A 21,530-nucleotide genomic window follows, 5' to 3' on the forward strand; every position below is an offset into this window, starting at 1 on the left:
CTGTTGCTTTATATTATCCAGTCAGACTTTTTGGAAAGGTCTATCTTCCCTTACTATCTGTCTTTGTAATTTAGGCAAGGGGCTTTGAGACAGTTGCAGGTTGATTGGGGAACTGAATCAAAAAGCTGTGTGTGAATAAAATGAGATAAGGATGGTGTGTGATGATAGTTGCTTAATTCTGATGGTGCCTAAACATTTAGTCAAGATAAGAACAAGCTATCCTTTCTGTAAAGCTCTGTGCTAGTAGTTGTCTCTTCATTAGTAGACCCAGTTCTGTAGAGATACCATACCCAAATCCATTCTTACTTTTGTGCAGCTTCAGTTGCTTTTGGAGTCTTTTCAAAATTTCCAGATAGGAAGTGAAAAATGACCTTGTATAGTTAGTTCTAAAGATACATGAGCAAAACAAGTTCATCTGACATTGATCAGCTTTCACGCAGACAAATAAATTCTAATTTTTAGGTGGGCCAGCTAACCTTAGAATCATAAATGCAACTTTGCCTTAGAAAAGGTGAGAAATTAGAAAGGCCCAGGCTTCAAGTCCTCCAATACTTAATCTCAGATATGTTGATCATTTTTGCTAAAAAAGTTTTTTTTAAAGCGTTCATTTGTAACAGTTTACTTTCTGTGCATCATTCCTTGTTCAGGGACCTTGAGATAGCTGACTTTGAAGGCACTAGCAGCAAAAGCAGAGCTTTTCTTGCCATGCAACTTCTTTTCCCCTGTTCTGCACGCTTAATTTAATAATGTGTGTATTTGATACAACTTTTTGGTAGATTTTTAAAATTAAAATGCCAATAGCTATGTTATTTGGAAATAACACGTGTTTGAGAGATGACCACTGGAATGTTGATACTTTTACCCTGAGATCAAAAAGATAGAATACTTTTATGGCTGGAGATTTCTTATCTCTGCTTTGTCTGTCTTGTCTGATAGTCCAGGACACAACCTGAAAACAATGACAGCTGTACAGTAAGTTCTTTTTTTTATTTTGCAGGTTTGTTTTAATGTGGAAGTGGATCTTGCAGCATAATGTAAATCAAACAAGCAAAGGTGAGTAGGAGTTTTGTGTTGGTGGGGGTTTTTATCCCAAAAAATGCCATTTACGTATATAAACCTGCAGAAAAGTGGTTGGTGAAAATCCTCTTGAAATTTGTATCTTTATGACTATAATGTACACAGTCTTTGTACTGTAATGGTGCAGTGTTACTTCTACAAAACCAAAAGAGGAACAAAAGATATTTCCCCCATTATTTAATTTTATGATGATAATAATGTTTTTCTTCCATAAATTATTATAGTTTAAAAGCTATCAAGGTGTTCTGCTAGCTGTTGAGAGACAAAATTATGAGCACTTTAAATAATTTTGTTCTCTACATATTATCCACCTGGCTTCAAAGTACTGAAAGTGTACTTTGCACTGTAAAAGCAGCATGTTAAACTTGCACTTAATGTATTAATAAATAACTGTATGGGAAATCAACTATCAGAATAGCATTTTAAGTTTTAAACAATGAAATTCTGTTGGAATTCTCTTCTCTCTTCCTGTCTTTAGGAACCCATTTGCAAGCAATTTGAAAGACAAAGTTTATGGAGATTTATTGCTAATAGAACTTAAGTGTCTATTTGCAATTGCAAAGTGTCCATCTAGGAAGAATTTCCTGTAACTGGCATTTTCCTCCTTCCCCCCACCCCCTTTCTCTGTTATTTTGAGAAAAAGAATTAAGAAGCTTATCTTTTTCTCTTCCATTTACTTGCTGCTCCAGGAATAATTTGAACTATAAAATTAACCTTGTCTCCATATAATTGTGTGAAGCATGTAACAGTGAGCTTTAATCCGTTTTAACTTGAGTCTTTCAAGAGAATCTTTAGGTAAAGCCCCGCAGTTCAGTAAATTCTCTACTTTGGAGATGTGGGATGAAAGACTCCCCTACAGAGACCTCTGTAATAAACCAAAGCTGTGTCCTCAAGTTTCCTGCTTGCTTTTTGACTTCTGTGCCATCTCAGAATGTAGCTTCTTGCAGCGACTCAATATTTTGAAGAGGTGAGAGGGAAATCCCATTTGCTTAAAAGAGTTTGTTCCTCAATTCCAAGCTGCAATTAATATGTAGACTTAATATTGCCTTGAAATTGTAGTATGTACATATTAAAATAGACATGAACTGCTTTGTTCATGTCTTCTGTTCCACTAAGACTTCTTCAGAGCTGTTGCTGTCAACTTTAAAATACCCATTATAGAAGAGTGCTTTGTGGGGAATTTAAAATAACTCTTCTATTGAGTGTTGATCTTTTGTATAATGTGTAACTGATTCAGGACTTTGATTATGAATTGTCTTCTGGACTATGAACAATTAAAAATAAGCTCTACTGCTGTGTTATGTATATACTTATGTGTAGAAGATGTTTACTGCCTTAACCTGACTTTGCTGGTTTCTGAAATGTGCTGCTTTGAGAAAACAAATGAATATAACTCTGCAAAAGGAAATACCGTATTATTATCCTTATTCATATAAGGATAAGGACTTATGACTAGAAAAGGGAGTTGAATTGACAGTAAAATTCAAACTGTTCCTTGTGACTTCTAATGCTTTCAGTACTTAAAGCTTGCTATTTATGCTCTGTTTCTTTTTAATTTGTGTGGTTATCTAATTACTCATTTAAATACAGAAAATTAGTTGAAAAGTCTTATGTATAATAACTGAGTGTACATTTTAAGCATGAAGTCTTCCGAATGAAACTCTGAAGACCTTTCATCTTAATGGTGGTTATCTCTGTTTAGTAGGAAAAAGCTGGTCTCTGAGAAGAATGCCTGTAAGATTGCATTCACAGCAAGAGGACAGAAAAATGTGTAAAAGAATAAGTGAAAACAGTGTAATGTTTGATCAGTATTGCTGTTCCTTGGAGGAGATATTGAGGTTCCCAGAGTTCAGTAAAAATGACAATTGAATAGTCAGTAAATCAATTAAATTACTGTGCTTTATTAGGGAACAAAACAAAACCCAGATCCAGTTCTATGAATTTGTGGTGTACCATAGCTGCATTGCATTGCAATGTGTATTGCTTCTTCTAGTCAGGTCACTGAAAAACAACGTGGAAGAGCTGAAGAAGGTTCAGAGAGGGGCAGCAAGGATGACTGAAAGAGTTTATTTTCAAGAACAACCTGCATTTCCTAGCTGCCTCTGTTTTCAGCCTCCACTTGTGAGTGTAGTAGCTGCAGCATCTCTGAGGCTTCTGAACAGTAATTTTCACTCTCACAGCTCAGTGCAGACTTGCCTTTTTGTGTAAGCTTATGTCTTTTAAAGCAGTAGTTGAAAATGTGATTTAGTTATTTGCTCAAGCATTTTTCTTGTACACTTGACCATAATGCATTTCCTGATGGCTCTGCTGGTGTGCTTTCCATGTAGGGTTTGTTGGTCTGGTTTTTTTGTAAAAGGTTTGGAGTTTTGTTCTTACAGTTTCAAATCATAAACGTTCCTAAGGCAAATATAACCTATATCATATCCTGACTTTTGTAAATAAATAAAGAAATCTGTTACTAGTTAAAAACACACAGGTATAAGATACTGTTTACAGTGAATGTACTTTATTGGGGTAACCATAGAATTTGTTCTTAAAAGTGCTGATTTACAGACTGCATTTCTGAACTCCACAGGAGACTCTTGTCTTGTTTTAAATACAGGGGAAAGTTAGGAAAAAATAAACTTGGTCTCAGTGTGTTAAAATGCAATGGGCCACACTTCTGTGTAGCAGGATGGGTTGCAGAAGTTACATGTTTGTGCTGAATTTCCCTGTAATTGTGTGCAGTGAAGTGAGGTCATATTTTAAGCATTTCAGATAACAGGCAAACCAAACTTGCTTCCAGAAACTGCATTGAATGTATTTAGTACTGCTTTACCTGAAAGTAGAAGGATGTAATTAGTGAATAGTACCATGAATACTGAAGAAGGATAGTTATATACAGAATTCTGCACAGGCTAAATTTTAGTATATGGAATTTTTGTTTCTTTGGCTCAGAGAGGATGTCATATAATTTTATCTTGTTCGTATTATCCTGATAACATGAAGTTGAGTTTTCTGCTGTTAATCACTTCTGGTAGTGACTTTTTTGTTTCAAATTAAAAAAAATAAAGAAACAAACCTCAAGTATTACTGGGCTGACCTGAGCTTTTCTTCTCCAAGTCAACAGAATTTTTTGTTCTTAATCTGAAAAGGTACAAGATGGCTTTTTTTGCCTTAACTGATACTGCTACTTAGAATTTTACTAGCTTTTAAATCCTTGATAACTGAAAGAATGTAGGGTGAGAGCCAGTTTGCTGATAAGGATGAGTGAGTATCACTAATGTGTTTCATTACTCTTAAGTTCTGAATTAAATTAGTAAAAGCAGAGTGTTTGTTTCAGATAGTGTTTTTATAATTGGGAAAGATACCGTGCTTTAATGAAAATTTGTGATTACATTAACATTTGTACAGCAAGTGGTTATCAGCCAAAAAAGCAAAAGTCATGAGAAACTGCTAGATGTGTTTCAGGTCATGCTGGATAAAAAGAATGACAACTTTTATTTAAAGTAACAGTAAATAAGGTCAGAGTTGTCCTAAAGTTGAAAGATGGGTTGTGTTAATTGGGTTAAAGTGTTCTTAATATCATCTTTAAGAAAGTCACTCTGTAAATCCATTATGCAGCAGCATCATGTTGTCATTCAAGTTGTCATCTGTGATCTGTTGGATTGACACTTCACTACTAGTTCATGCAGGTAACCAACAGTATTGTTAAATTAACTTGTGAAATATTCCTGTAAAAACAGTCAAATATATCTGATTTCTAAAAATCCCTCTCAGTCTGATTGTGATCTTTACATACTAATGAATGTAAATTGAGTGGGTAGCTTATCCAGAAAACAAGTTGGATATTTATACCTTAAGAGGTCTTTTATGTCAGTTACAGAATTTTCTTTTTCCTGAAATCATGAAAATAAGACCTCTCTGGTAATATAGTTGTAATCATTGGGAATTTGCATAAAGTTACATAAAACACCTAATTGTTTTATTGGTATATATTGGATTCGTTTTGGAAAAAAGGGTTTTTTACCCAACTGATTACAAGCAGTGTCTGAACAAAAGGACCAAATTGTTGGAAAAACCTTTTTTTTACATTGAAGATCAGTTTTAGATTTGGCTATCTGGGCTCTGCTTTGATTAATTTTTAAATGTCTTGTGTTAGCAGAGCAGTGCTCATATTTGGCAGCTGCAGGAATGTTTTTCAGTTCTGTACGCTGTACACGTGGGGAATAACTGGATTTGCAAATCCAAATTTCACCACCACTTGGTGGCAGTACCTGGCTTCAAAAGGACTTGTCTCTGAGCAGATAAGGTGACTGATCCCATAAAACTATAGGTTAAGGAGGAGTAGATTAGTTTTTAAACATTTGAAAGTTAGTTATGTGTTTTAGAAATGAAAATACTTTTTATTTAACTCACTAGAAGGATTTGCATTTGTATGTCTCTATGGAAAATCTAGCTATCGTGTCTGATACGCAATTTAAGAGTATTGCTTGTGTTAATAGTATTCTCAGAAGATGTATTTAATGTTCCCTAGTTGAATTATTTTAGCATTTACTTCCAGCATTTTGCTTCAGTTGAGTAGTTTAGTTCAAGTAATTTTAGAACATAAAATTTGCTTCATGGTAGAATTCTTTATAGTGCAGCATTCTGCAGTTTAATAGAGGACTGTCAAAGCTTCTTTTTTGCCTTATGAAATGTTCTCTACATTTTTACTTTTTTATTTATTCATGTGGATTTTAGGAAAAGATCCCCCAGTGGATTTTTCTGTCAACAAAGCTAGTAAAAGTTTGTGCCCTTACCCATAGTTGTTGCCTCTTGACTGTGCCAATTCAGCGGTGTTTGGGTCCCAGCCTTTAAACTGGATAATGAAATGGTTGATAAAGTGTGAAAGGAGGAACCTGGGAGAGTGGAAGGAGGCAGCAATTATTTAAACTGGCTTTACTTCAAAGAAAAGAGTAATTCCAATGAATAGCACAGTAATTTGACAGTATATGATGCCATATTGAAAAGACTTCCTCTTCTCTGCAGTCCAAAATCTTCTGTAATGGTCAGCAGGTTCTTTAATTTTAGTATAATACCCCATGTAAGTAAGGACTGTAGTGGTGATCTTAAAGTCTGGAAGAGTGCTTTCCTAAACATGGTCTCTTGTGAAATGTCTCACTTAGTGACTGGAGAGGAGCATTGCTGGTGGCAGTGGGTTCTGTACGGAGGAAGTACTTTTACTGTGTTGCCTGAAGAGCTGACACTTGAGACATCTCTCTTGAGGTGTGATACATCAGGAAGTTGTTTAAGTATATGGTGGTGAAGAAGAGGAATTCATTGTGTGTAAAATCTAAAATTGTAGAAATACAACTAGAAAATGAGGTGGTACTTGGGAAATGCGTGTTTATAAATTTGAGTGTGATAGTAGTACTCTACTTAGTGGTAATGTTATTTTATTTAGTGAGAGAACTCTGGAAAACAGGATCCCTGGAAAAGAGGTAGAAGGGAGAAGAGCATTAAATTACAGTTTTGCTGTCAGTATATTCTACATAACTTGGGAGAGAGAGAACATGCTTTTACCATATGCCTAATAATTTTTGTTTAATTTTCTTCAGCTGTCAGAATGATAAATTAAAAGTTGGTAGTTGGAAGCCATTTTAAAATACTTTCGTACCTATATTGATATTTTGAAATTGAAAAATTGTGGATAGTCAGAGCTATTGTGGAGCACTCTAAAGAGGACTAAAGTTATCAAGAATTGAGATACTCTGTGGCAAAGTGTACTAAAACAGAATCACAGAATAGTTGAGTTTGGGAGGAACCTGTAGCCATCTTATCCAATCCCATTGTCCATGCTGTTGAGGTATCTCTCAGTGGCATCGCAGCCTGTTGGTGTACCAGTCTTGTGTGGTCAGCAGCCTTGCCAAGGGTACCTTTTGCCCCATCATCCATGTGGTTAATGCAGGTGTTGAAGAGTGTGGGAGCTGGTACCAGCCCCAGCGTGCAGATTTAGTTCATGGCCATGCACACTTCATACCACTGATCACAACCCTTAATTTTTTGGCAGTGTCCTCCTATCCTAGCTTACAGCAAGAATAGGAGCAGGACTTTTATTTGTAGACTGTAATGAAGAAAAGCTTTCTCTTTTTAATAATGGTGCTGGTTAATAAAATTATTTATTGTGTTGTGTCTAGAGAAAAGCAAGTTTTTGTACCATACTTGAGGCTTAGGAATACATTTCACTGAAAATCACAGATAATGGTGCTGAAAAAGACTAATAGTGTTTTCTCAGACATTTAGTTTCTTTAGAGAGAAAGCATGTGAGCATGTGAGATGGCATCAAGGAAGAGAATTTACACATGTAAAAGTAAGGGAACAGTGTAGAAGATAAATAGTGTGTTCACAGAGCATTAATTTTGTATTTTTAATACTTCTGTGTCTTTATTGGACTACTGCTAGTCATTACCATGTATGTCTGCATTTAGGACAATTCAATATTTGGTTGTAGTTCTCATCTCTAGTAGAGCTAATGGCAGTACAATTCAAACTACATTGCACTACTAAAAATCCAAACTAGAGAACTGCAGGAACATGAAGACAAGTACCTGGCTGTTCTCTGTGAACGGGGCTGTGGAATTCTGGGCAGGAATTACAAATCCTGTGGAGTTGCCAGACAGTGTGTGACTGTTCTTAAGTTAGCAGATTCAACATCTTGGTTTTTTTCAACATCTAGCCAGAAGAAGTCATCTTTTACAAACACCATTTTGAAAAGCACCTGCCAATGAAACTGCTTAAACTGCTGCATGAGCAGTTAAAACCAGAGGAGTATTTTTTATAGTGATACATGTGGTTCTTGTCACACTTAAATTGTACTGTCATTTATTATTATTGATTTCAGTATTGAATTTTAGCATGATGCCCCCCATTGTGATAAACTGGTTATTTCCCCAAGCAAATCAATACTAGAGGAGTAAGATTAAGAATGGTTGGTGGCAATAATGGAATTCTCTTTTGTGATTTCAAATTGTATAGTGGTTATTCTTAAGTTTTGTTCAGTTTCCTTTCACATGAGATGTTAACATATCATTCTTAGATGTTTTAGACCAGAAATTGAGTTTCTGAAATTTTGACATTTTTAAGGAATTTTTTGTTTCCTTTCTGTTCCTGACAGAGAGCTTTTGAAGACATTGTTGCATTAGGAACTAAGTTTAAGGAAAATAACTTTCTGAAAAAGTGTGCTTTGAGTATGATCTTCCCAATTATAATCTTACTGAAAAGATGAGCTGCTTTTGTCATGGCTGCTCTATAAGGAAGAATTTCTCTATGGTCACCTTTTTCCGCAGATATTTGACAACTCAGTGAACTTCCTAAGAGTATTTAAAAAGGTTATACTCTGGGTGGCAGTAACTTTGTATTTATTTAGGTATAATACAAATGTTGTATTGGTAATATTTCATACTGCTTTAAAAATTTTTAATATGGCAGTCTAGTTAGCTGTGAGAGTTTTCCAGTGTTGGTATTGTTATGTGAACAGCTGTGGATTTTAATTGTATTGAAGATAACTCATTTTGAATTGAACTCTTCATGTTGTATTTAGATTAATAACTGTGGACTGTGTGTAAAGTAGTTATGGAGGGGCAGTAGTCATGGTGTCAGGCATGTTAAACAAGCTGTCCCTTCACTACAGAAGATTGAACAAATGCAGAAGTGTTCATTTGTAGATTTCAAAGCTAAGTAAGGTGATCTACAAATAGTGTTTCTGCTGTGCAGAAGGAAATGTATTTTCAACAACTTAATTTGCAAACACAAATAGAAGCTGAGGGAGGGCAATCTGAGTCACTGACTCACCTCTGGTTGTCAGGCTTTGTGGTTTTATTTCCATCTGAAGAGTGGAGTGGGATAGCTTTTAAAAAAAATACTAAACTGGAAAACAAGTAATAGGTATTCTTCTTATGATCAAAGTTTTGTGATTTTATTGATTTGGGCCATTAATATCGCTGGATAACACCCAAAGCTCCAGAGGCATAAACTCTGTGCATTACTATATGGAGGAGGCAAAAATATTGTGCAGCTGTATTCTGAGGTTGTTCTTTTTTCTCAAGATGTGGCTGATTTGTACTGATACACTACCAGTTCCTCTATTACTCTGTCAAAACCTTCATTTTCCAGAGGTTCTTAAACCTTTCTCTTTTGGCAGAAGTTCTGTGCTTGATGTTTGCCATGATTAAGGTTTTAAAGCATAGACTGTGATGGGGCAAAATGGAAAGAGATGCTTTTTTAGTCCTGTACCATGATGTACTTAAACTCTCTCTGGTCTTCTCTTTGTTGCCTAAAAATCTGTGACTTTGGTTCCATCACCTTTAATACAATCTGTCACTTGAGAAAGCTTTATTTCAGGAACACTTGTGGAAAAATGGTAGGTTTTGTTAGTTTTCACTATTTACATAATGAAGTCTCAAAGAAAAATCTAAATGGGAGCAGTGCAAACCTGAAGCACCTTTCCTATGTCTTGAATATTTGAGCAATCCCTTGAGTGTCCCGCTTATTCACATATCTGCTTAAAGAACTTGACTTACGAGGAGTTATTTAGCACAGGACAAGTAAGTTTTTGCCTTTGTTACAGCACTGCTGAAAGACACTGTATTTCTTCAGTTTCTTTAACTAGGCTGATTAAATTCAAACCATCTAGGAGATGGCTTCTAAGTTTTTGTGCTGCTTAATGGTCGCTCTGTGCTTTTAGCTCATTGGCTCATATTTATGAATTCAGTGAGAAACTTGATATCAGAACGCATAAAGGCACTTCATGCTTTTCACAAACTCAGCCAAATTCTCCCGTCTTAATTTTTCAGCTCCAGTGTGCTTTCAAATTTATTGTAAATCCCTATTAAATGACATTGGGCTTGCAACAGAGGCTGAGAGATCTCTTGTCTACAACTGCTAGTAGGCAACAACATGGTATGCTTGGTACTGAGGTGTAAGCTTTACTGAACTAGCATTGCATGAAGGCAGTGCTCCTAATTTGGTGTGTGACCCTGCTACGTAGTAAACGGTGTTGTTATGAAATAAGAACTTGAAAAGGTCATAAACCTACTGGTAATAAATACAGTTAATAATGTACATAGAACAATGGATTTAAGTACATTCCTATCAAAAAGAATGATTAATGAACAGAAAGTGGACAGCATAGATCTGATGACAGGAAGGTTGCATCTAATCTGAATTACTGAGTGACCTAGGAAGCTTGCTTGGAGGGATTACCAAATAATTATGTTAATATGCAATTATCACCTCATTTCTTCTGTAGTAACCTCAAGATCTAGTGTAGTAAGGGTGTTATAGCAAGTGCTGATAGTTTGCAAAAATACTGATGTTCAAGATTTTTTAAGACAATAAGATTAGCTTAAGGCATTTAAATTATGATCTGTCAGCTTGAAGATAGATCTGACCTTACACTTTTTTAATGCTGAGACTGTCTGGCCACAGGCAATCATATCTGCAGAACACATTATGATTTTTAAAACTGATAGTTTATTAATAAAAACAGTATTTAAAATTAGGTAGATTTAAAATCAGTTAATAGAAAGTGGAGTGTGGCTTAGCTGAATAAATAATTGGTTTCTTTCTACTTTTGAATATGAAACAATTTCTGTATAGTAAATAGCGTAGCATGTAAACCAAGAATAACACTGTTACGTGCATTGCAGTTATTCTAGGCTTAACTGAAATAATTGAATTTGACCTAGCCTTTAAATAAAGTGTGTTTAAAAGGTAGGAGCTGGGCTTGTGTACATTTGTGTCGGCTTTTCCAGACACTTTCCATCACCATTTTTACATGTATATAGGTATATTGCACTAGATGCTTAAATAAAAATTACCTGGTATAGTCCTGCTACATAGTCCTGGTAGTGGATATGATAAGCAATGCTTTCAACAAATTGAAAGTTTTATCTCAATTTTTAATTTTTAAAATACACCAAGCATTAAATGCTACATATTTTGACAGAATTAATAATTTTGTATTCCTCATATGGTATAGAGAAGATAATTTTAAAACTGATGAAAACATCCGAAAAATATTACATAGCCTTGGTTACATCTTAGTTACAATGATTTGATTTTTCTTTTTTTCCCAAGAGACAAATTAGATGGTAACATTTCTTAAAAAAACATGGCATTGTGTCTTGAGTTATACCTATCATTGTTACTGCATAAATTCTGATACGTGGAGTAGATAATGTAACTGAAGTATTGCATCTTGGTTCAGTGTTATCACAAGACTAAATTATTGTAATTTAAAAATACATTTTCTGTTTTCTCTAATGCCACACAGTTAAAACTGTTAACTTTATTGTTGTTTCCCTGCACAAAAAAGTGAATTGTACCACCTTGATAGCTGGGAAAATAATAATATATGATGATAAGAGTAAAAGTGATAATTAGCTGAAAATTATTAAAATGTAGCAGTGATATTATTGATACAGTAAGCATTTCAGGCTTGATTCAAAGACTGAAATCTGTAGGGATACCTGTTTTACCATCAAAGACTTCTAATCATACCCATATGGAATAGTTCACAATCTCCATAAATACACAGACTGAGAGGAGTCTCATACAAGATTGCGTTAGGTAATGCTTTAGATATCTCTGATAACTCTGAAGAGAATTTCAGTTTAATGGTGATCACAGGGTGTCCTAGCCACATTCTTAACTTCAGCTTTAATACTAATATTCATTAGCAGTATGATTTTGTCTGTAGAGCAACATAATTTTGTCTTCATCTTGTAAACCTGTGAGAAGTTTTGAGGAGCCATTCTGATAATGAGGATTGCAGTCTCAGTCTGCCTCCCTGCTGTTCGGGGGTACCAGTGAAGTTGCTTTAAATGGGAAGCGTCTGTTCTTCCTCTGAACCCCTCACACCAGAACAGATGGGTGGAACTTGGAACATGGAAGGTTTTACCTCAGAGGTGGTAACAGTGAAGCCACTCATTAACACTGAATTTACCACTTCGTTAGCAACATTGCTTCCTGTTGAGAAAAGCTAATACCGGCTCTCAGATTGACTTGAGCACGCTTTTGTCTGCTTCTGCAGCAATAAACTTAGGAAAATGCACATCTTCCAGGCAAAATTGTCTTACTCAATTTCTTACTGATGTTTTGTGAACAGTTTTATACTTTGCTGTCTGATACTATATGAAGCCTACATTATTGAGGTGTAAAATTGCTGGAGCTGTTGTGCATCACTGTAGGCTTCATTTCTTTTAATTGACTTTTGCTTTACTGATTCTTAGCGCATGTTTGCACTGCCCATTTCTAACTTCTGTAGGTGATGTAAAGACTCCTGCTGGGTGGTGCATTATCACCATTTTAGGGTGATAGCTTTGGATGTGATCTTATTGGAAGTCATTATTATAGTGAAAAATGACCCATCTCAAAACAGCAAAGAAAAGCAAAAATCTAAGAAATGGCAAGATGAGGATCTGGGTGTCTAGTAGAACATTTACATAAAGGTATGTAATAGATAATAATACAGTAAAATATGTCTCACACTTTAAACATTTATTATGGCTCTGATGTGAGCATTACTTTATTTCTAAATTGGCTCATTCAGTGATGGAGTAGCAAAGAAAATACTTTGTTAATGACTTAATTTTTCATTGTATTTCTACTCCAAATAGAATTACTTTTATCTGCAAAAGTAAGTTATCTTACATTAAGGTTTGTTTTTTACAAACTCAGAAGAGGTTAAATAATTATTTTGTCCTCTTGCTGATTTGAAACAAAACAAGTGCAATAAAAGAGAATTTCTGTGAAGCTGTAGTTGGCTTTGAGTTGTGTGGATAGCTGTCATTCTGTTGAGTTTAAAATACTGGACATATTTTTAAATGTTATGTGTGAAGATGAAACTGGTGTTGTTTAACTAGGTTGCTTTCTCTCCTTAGGAAAAAAGGATGTCCAAAGTGGTCTTCCTGGATTTCGATAAAGGACCATCGCAGGAAGCCATGGATATTAGTTGTGAGTTATAACATCTTAATTCAAAAGAGTCTAGGTAATAACTCATTTTAACTGAGTTCCATTCAAAATGTTAATTAGTAACTGAAACTATGTGATTGCAGGAATCAAATCCCACAAAAGATCAAAGTGAGTAGTACGCTCTAAGGGTAAAATACGTGATTTCTGTGTAATACAGATGTCCTGACTCTTAGATGAATGTTTTAATGCCTTATGCTCACTGTGTTCTGAGGACCCGTATAAAAAGTGAATACTAAGGTAGACTAAAGTTTACATTTCTGTTGGTCACACGTTGATTTTCATGTGTAGGCAGCTCCTTTGTGCTCCTTAAGCATTGAATAGATGATTTGATGTATGAGTAAGAGTCACTTGTAGAAAGACAAGGTCACCCACGGGGAATTAATATGCAGTAGTTCTCTGTACTGGAAGATATTGTTAGTGTCATGCTCTGGATTCAACACAGTGACTTCATCTGGTAGGTAAATCCTAATGAAGTGTTTTGTTCTTACAGTATTTTTTTCCCCCACGCTTGATAAGATGGTGTTTAATTTGCTTATCATTTAAAATAGCCTTATAAGCAAATGGGATTTATTGGTTTTAAAGCAAGGAGAGTTCTTTTGTAAGAAGGGAATAAAGAGACATCTAGTTTCCTCAGTGAGTTTGATCATTTGCTTTGTCTCTGCTACTAATCAGATGCTCAAAATCAGCTTCATTGTGTTTTTCCCTTCTGCAGGCTTGCATGTAGCATCAGGTCAGTTGTATGGAAGTACTTTGAAAAAAGTGCTACCTTGAGAAACATAAAGACTGTTTAAGTTTCCTAAAGAAAGTGTGTTTGAAAAAAACCCAGAATTGCTAGTAGATGTCTGGGTCGCCTTTACTCCTTAATTTTACTTCAGGAGAACAACTGAAGATAATCTGTATTTAATACATATAGAATGTATTTGCTTTTGTTTTCACAATCTAATTTTCCCATCTTGCTTGTGTGTAGGTCTCGGGCTTCTTTGAACTGGGATACTTGTCAGTGACTAGTTTGCTGTATGGTTATTAATATTGCATAGCAAAAAAATAGTATTTTTTTTATTGCTTCATTGATTTACTATAAATGTCCTGGATATCCTAAATGAAAAGTAGATTTTGATAAGTTCAAAACATCTTTTTAGATTACAGTGTGAAGAGTGATCCTGAAGAATAGCTGTAAATTAAAGTTGTCATTATTTATTTCTGCAATTGCCTGATTTTTTTCTTGTTTGTTTTTTAGCATAAATGTACTTAATGGACAAACCAGCAATATGGATGATTTAGAGACAAATACTGGAGTCACTGGTGCTAAAGAAGAAGAAATCCTATGTGATGATAATTTTATATCTGAGGAAGAAGGTGGCATTCCCAAACCAGAAGAGAGTGACACGTCATTTCAGAAGAACAACACGTTGACTCTGACTGAGGAGCTATCAAGGGACAGATCTGAAAAAGCCTTAAGTGGAGGCCAGGCTTCTCTGTTTATACACACTGGTGCTCCTACTGTTTCTAGTGAAAACTTTATGTTGTCTAGAGGAACTGCTGTTAATGGACCAGTTTCACACTCCACCTCAACAAAGACTTCCATTATGAATACAGGCAGCGTTTCATTGACCGCTGGACAACCTGGAGGTCATCTCGCAGATTCCTGCTCAACTTTGACAGTGGTTCAAGATCTTCAGCTGCCTGCGAAGAGTACAACACAGAAATCCAATCAGCACCAAGTTTTATTTTTGTTACCTGATGTAGCACATGCTAAGAACCTGACTCATTCCATTAAAAATCTACCTACCTCTGCTTCAGTTGGTTGTGATTCACAGAAAACAGTAGGAAATAGTGTAGATAGCACTTTAGTAGACCAAGTAGAAGTTTGTGAGGATGATAAAAATTTACTATTAAAAGATGATTGTGTGGATACGTTAACAAGCATTTCCTCAGGTACAGGTGGCTTCAGATCGGGATGTGATCCCAGCTGGGATCCACAGAAAGAGTTTATACAGTTTCTTATGACTAATGAAGAAACAATAGAGAAGTCTCCCATTCACTGTAAGGTAGGGCTAGAAAAGAAGCGAAAAAGGAAAATGGATGTTAGTAAAATAACACGCTATACTGAAGACTGTTTTGATGATACCAGTTGTATTCCTAGTAAATCAAAACTATTAAATGTTGAATTCTTAGAGCAGAATGAGGAGCTACAAATAGTAGAACCACAGAAATATTCCTTGAGTAAAGTAAAGCCTGAATCTACAGATGAAGAGCTGGAAACTGTTGATGGTATCCAGCAGCTCATTTATAGTCCCACTAGTAACTGTGCAGAAGATACTTCTCCTGTTCACACTAGCACTTTTCTATCCAATACTTTAAAAAACAAATGTGAAGAGAATGATTCTGAACCACCATCTACTTTCAGTACTGATGAACCATCGTTTTATCCCTGTACAAAGTGCAATGTGAATTTTAGAGAGAAGAAGCATCTGCATAGGCATATGATGTACCATTTAGATGGGAACAGTCATTTCCGGCATCTCAATGTCCCCAGGCCCTATGCATGTAGGGAATGCGGAAGGACATTTCGAGATCGTAATTCACTTCTTAAACATATGATAATTCACCAGGAAAGAAGGCAGAAACTGATGGAAGAAATCCGTGAGCTGAAAGAACTTCAGGATGAGGGTAGGAGCGCACGGTTACAGTGCCCACAGTGTGTATTTGGTACCAATTGCCCCAAAACATTTGTGCAGCATGCAAAGACCCATGAAAAAGATAAAAGATATTACTGTTGTGAGGAATGCAATTTCATGGCTGTGACAGAAAATGAACTGGAATGCCATCGAGGGATTGCTCATGGAGCAGTAGTCAAATGTTCAATTATTGGTAGTGACTTGTCCCAGAGAAAAACTCAGAAAAAGGCATCCTTGAAAGATCCTTATTTAGGATCCTCAAGAAAGTCATCGACGTATATGTGTAAGCTGTGTCCGTTTGCTACTTCAGCTAGAAGCATTTTGAAAAAACACATGGCATATCTGCATTCAGCATCATGCCTTGATCCCTTTGGTAGCCATCTTAGACTAGAGAAAAGAAAAGGCAGTATAATAGAAGAATCTTTAGATTTTCGTAGCAGGACAAAACAGTTGATCAAACATTCTTCTACTTTTCCAAAGAATTCTGCTTTAAAACAGGATGTAAAAAGATCATTTGGCTCTACTTCACAATCCAGTAACTTCGCAAAACTTCACAAGAGACCCTACAGGATACAGAAGGCTCGGAAAAGCGTTTCACAGTCATCTGTAAGTGTGTGCAATCTAAATTCTACAAACAAGAACTTTTTTATTAGAAATAGCATTGACCAAAAACGTAAATATTTTCATCAAGCAGCAAAGCAGAAAGCTAGTGCCAAAAAGAGTAATTATTTATATAGACAAAAATATGAAAACTACAGGATTATTAAAAAATCTAGTGACTCTTACCCTTTGCATTTAAAAAAGGAAGAGTCCAAATCTGTCAGTGCTTTGCATTTATTTTCTTCATCAAGTAATAATTGTTTTGTCATGGATTCAAATAGCCTTGATTGCAAAAGGGCAGAAGGCTGTAAAGATCATAGGCATGTAGCTGTAAAAAGAGTGGTTAAAGAATCCAAGAGGGAAGGCTCTGTTACAGGAGATGATTTGGATTGCTATCCAGATTTTCTGCATAAAATGACTGTTGTTGTTTTACAGAAACTAAACTCTGCTGAAAAAAAAGACAGCTATGAAACGGAGGATGAAAGTTCATGGGATAATGTTGAACTATGTGATTACACTACACAGTCTGTGGAGGATGAATCTTACAGTGATATTAATCAGGAGCATGTAAACCTATTCCCCATATTCAAAGGTAAAATGGAAGATAATGAAGCTGGTGATAAATCTTCACTTGGTTATGAGCAGAATGATGGCTTTTATTTTGAGTATTACGAAGATGGTGAGGGTAGTAACTTCTTGCATGACTTGCATGATCCTCAGAATTTAGAAAATGTAGGATCAGCATTGCCAAAGCATAATTCAGTTTTCCACTGGACTGATTTGTCGCTTGAAAAGAAATCGTGCCCATACTGTCCAGCAACCTTTGAAACAGGTGTTGGCTTGTCCAATCATGTCAGAGGACATCTTCACAGAGCTGGACTAAGCTATGAAGCCCGTCATGTTGTTTCACCAGAACAGATAGCAACAAGTGACAAAATGCAGCATTTTAAAAGAGCTGGAACAGGGACTCCAGTTAAACGTGTTAGAAAAGGTAAGATTTGGTTTTTTATTTGGGTACAAAGTGGGGTGGACAAAGGGATTTATTGAGCACTGAACAAGGCTTGCTTTAGCTTCTTGTAAAGCCTCTCTTCTTGTGATTTGCAGTTATCATGTTTAACTATATAATTGTCAAAAAACATTATAATTATTTTCTTTGTAGCAATTGAGAAATCTGAAACTTCCTCCGAGCATACATGTCAGCTCTGTGGTGGCTGGTTCGATACTAAAATTGGATTGTCTAATCATGTGCGAGGACACCTGAAGAGGCTTGGCAAAACCAAGTGGGACGCACACAAGTCTCCCATCTGTGTTCTGAATGAGATGATGCAAAATGAAGAGAAGTATGAAAAAATCCTAAAGGCTTTGAACAGTCGTCGTATTATTCCCAGACCATTTGTTGCTCAGAAATTTGCATCAAATGATGACTTTTTATCTCAGAATGTTATATCTCTTGAAGCATACCATAATGGCTTAAAGACCGAAGATATATCTGTGTCTGCATCGGAGGAAGAAGGGCTGAGTTTCCTAAATGAATGTGATGAAACAAAAGCAGTACTACACGATGAAAAAAGAAATCAGTCACTTACACTGATAGAACTCCTAAAAAACAAGAGGTTAGGAGAAGAAAGGAATCCTGATATTTCCCCTCAAAAGATTCATAATCAAACTGCAAGAAAGAGGTTTGTTCAGAAATGTGTTCTTCCATTAAATGAAGACAGTCCATTGATGTATCAGCCACAAAAAATGGACTTGACTATGCAGTCAGGTAAGAAGGTGTTTCTTGACAACATTTCCAAAGAATCTTATAATTCATAGAAAATGTACAAGTGCAGAGTATTTTATTTGGGATTCTGTTCATTTAATTCTTGTTTCATTTCCAGAGGACACTTGACTGCGAGAGGTAGCACAGCAAATTTTTCTGACATGTTTTTCCTAAAGTGAAAAAACCCCTCAGCAGCACTGAAGGGTTTTTGCATGGAATATAGTTCCTGCTCTGCATATGACTGGGCATGCAAATTGAAAGCAGACACAAAGTGAGCCTCAGTAAGGAAGAAGACACATCCTGCAGTAAACAAGTTGAAGTGTCCATGCGTATTTGGTAGACTAACAGTTCTGAAATGTTTGGGCTTGCAACCCTGTTTTTTGGGCATTAAAACAGCTGGTTTAGGAATACCGCATTTAAGTCTTCAAGGTTTGTGCAAGGCAGCATTTGCTCAAACTAACAGAACTGTTGATACCATTATAAATGCATAATACTGCAAATTGGTGAATCACTGTCAACTAATTTTGATGGTTTTAGGCAAACATACTGTTACAACATAGATTAATTCTTGTTTGTTGCAAATTGTGGCTACTGTGAGAAACTTATGCTTGCTTCGGGCCTGTCTGTCCTGAATGACAACCTGTGCTGGTTCAAGCTTTGTTGGTGTACAGTTGTAGCCAGCAGGTTTCCAATGCACGGCCTCTGTCTGACCAATAAGGACCTAGATTGTCCATCCACTGAGAATTGTGCTAATGAAACAATTCTACAATCAACTTCCTAGCTACTCTGTATACTAATAGAGCAGGCTTTTAGGGTGATGTTTTTAACTTATTTGTCATATGAGAATTACTTGTAGTCTTGGGGAACTCTTACAACATCCTTTTTAATGTGTATGTAGAGCTTGCATTTACTGGTTTCTTGGTTGGACACCACCAATGCTGCAGGATTCTCTAGACTGAAGAGCAGGATCTTATTTTTATACCCCTGACTTTTTTTGTGCTGTTTCTTTTCTTGTTATTAACCAGGTTAGTAAAACTGGCAGTGCCTAGTACTTTTTCACTTGTATTCTTTTCTTTCTTTAAACAAAAAAACCCAACAATCTGATGTGCTCAGAAGTTCTTTTAGGGGCTGGCAATAAATCTCTTAAGAAAGGTGGCTTTCTAAAATGACATAGTAGAAGTGGAAAAGAATTACATTTTATGTCTTCTGTACGTCTGTGGTTGTCCCTTAAGACAGGAGATTGCTTAATAAAGGAAGTGTATCTTTGACAGGTTTAATGATTTGAAAAACAATGCTCAAGGAATAGCTTGCCAAACCTGACACTGTGTTTTGCTTTCTGTGTAATATTTACTGCTCAACACTAGGTAGAACCTGTGTGGTTTTGATGAACAACCAAGTAAAAATAAACATACGCTCGCATAGTACTAACAGTTCTGAATGGGGCCCAATAGTTTTCTGTGGCTGAGGTAACAGAATTTGATAACTAATGCACTGTGCCAGTTGAGTTAATAAGAAAATATTTAACATCAAGTTGAAAATCTTCTTTTTTTCCTAAAAAAAGGCAAATATTCCTAATTTTGGATTTATAAAGGCTTTTACCAACCAGGTGTTCTTCTTCTGTAACTTGCCTGAAAAAACAGCATGTCTTCTGTGGGCTGTTAGAGAATAGCATTCTTTCTTTCCTGCAGAGACTTTTCAGCTGAGTAGTTTTAGCTTTTTCATTTATTCTTCTAATAATTTATTAATAGAGAACCTGAAATATGAGTTCACCAAAACAATATATCTTTGGTAAAATGCAGGGAGAAATATGGTGAAGTTGAGCAGGAGATAAGTTACAATGGTTTCTTTGTCTGTAAGTGAGGAGTTCAGTATTGTTTCATTGTTTTTGTGTGATAAATAGCATGTTGCTTTGTTGATATTTATTTAGCACAAAGATTTTTAGCAAAAAACTTCAAATCATTTGCTTTCATTATCAATTGTGCATTTAAAGTAATGAATAGAAAATGCACTGAACAAAATGTTTTGGCTAACAGCTGTTCAGTGGTGTGTGTTTTACCACCTTTTTCTCTGAGCCTAATTTTAGTATTGAGCGCTTTAGTCTTATGGGTAAAACACTTTTAATTACCACTTTGTGAACTTGACTTTTCAAATTCTCTTTATTGGAAATTCTGAAAGCTCTGAAATTTCTCAACAGAACTGTGATATTCAAATTGCAGGACTGTATTTTGGAATTAGAGCTTCATTATGTGGAGATCTATAGGAGCTTGGTAGTAGGTATTAAATGCAGAGTAGCCTACTGGGCTCAAGTTGCCTCCTTTCTGTTCTTTTTCAAATAACATGGTTTGGCTTAAAGCATTAGGTGGAAAACTAATAACGGTTAACTTGGATCCTTCTAATATACTAAACAATTGCGTCAATGCAGTGAATATATTTTAAACCATCTTTATTGCAGAAAACTTTTTACAACGCTTTGAGAATTTCATTTTTTGAAGAGAGAACTGGATTATAGTTTTCTTTTGAATGATAGGTATGCCTGTGAAGCTTAGAACGTGTGTGCATTGCAATACGACGTTTACAAGTGCTGTTAGCCTGTCCAACCACTTACGCGCTTATGCACGAAAGAAGAGTGCTGGACTTTTGACTGGGACAGGTATGTTTTGTTACAGATGTAAAAGCAAGTCTGTCTATGATACATTTTCTTCATCAGACTGGACAAAAGCATATGTTAATTCAAAATAATTTTGAAGCTTCTGCTGGTAAACAATTTATTTGCCATAAAACTTCAGCAACTTGTAAGAAAACGTATGTTGCTGTTGTCCACTCTCATGCCTGATTTTCATTCTTAGTCTTTGATTTTGGATCCAACACTTAAGGTATGTAAGCAAAACTAAGAGATGGTTGCTTAAATTCATTCTCCTATGATATCACAACTTCCAAACCAGATAGTTGGCCTTCTAATGAAGTGTTTTAAAATATCTTGGAAATGAGAGCGGTGGGAGGAAAAAAAGGCAACGCTACAATAAGTAGTTTTTACTGTCTAGTACATATAGTTACAAAGAATACTCCAGTAAAATAGGAAAAGCAAGTCATTTTACATTCTGTGTATTTCTAACAACATATGATATGTAGTTGATTTCATGTCTTGTTTGGCTCACAACCCAAAAACTACCTGCTCTGACATTGAGTGAGGGTAGTACAGCTTTTGGCACTGCTATTAATGTTTTTAATTAAAACACACTTCATTTTGAAATTCTTCTAATATGCCATATTTTGACTTGTTTTCAGAGACCTGCAGCTTGCTTGGCTGTAGGCAGTTTCTGAGTTTACTTGGATTATTGCTGAGATTAGTGGGACTTCACATGATCAACAGCAAATTGAGGAGCAGAGATACAATATAATGAGGAAAATTTCGAGAGACG

At 35.7% G+C, this 21,530-nt stretch overlaps 1 protein-coding gene across 7 annotated transcripts in view; it reads left to right on the top strand.

Annotated features, from left to right (window-relative positions):
* The window catches only part of ZNF644 (zinc finger protein 644), a 51,529-nt gene that overhangs the window by 18,455 nt on the left and 11,544 nt on the right, over positions 1 to 21,530 (top strand). For 2 of the 7 annotated variants that reach the window (XR_008438489.1, XM_053985739.1), the window contains exons 1-5: positions 13,094 to 13,525; positions 14,309 to 16,355; positions 16,785 to 17,340; positions 17,509 to 18,114; positions 20,639 to 20,761. Coding sequence is in view for 6 of the 7 variants with exons in the window: in XM_053985739.1 (XP_053841714.1) it covers positions 13,494 to 13,525; positions 14,309 to 16,355; positions 16,785 to 17,340; positions 17,509 to 18,114; positions 20,639 to 20,761 (3,364 nt within the window). In the remaining variant the exon portion in view is untranslated. The other 5 variants (XM_053985740.1, XM_053985736.1, XM_053985735.1 and 2 more) reach the window with 5 other exon arrangements.

Source organism: Vidua macroura, chromosome 9 (assembly GCF_024509145.1).
Source record: "Vidua macroura isolate BioBank_ID:100142 chromosome 9, ASM2450914v1, whole genome shotgun sequence".
In the NCBI taxonomy this organism is placed as follows: Eukaryota; Metazoa; Chordata; class Aves; order Passeriformes; family Viduidae; genus Vidua; species Vidua macroura.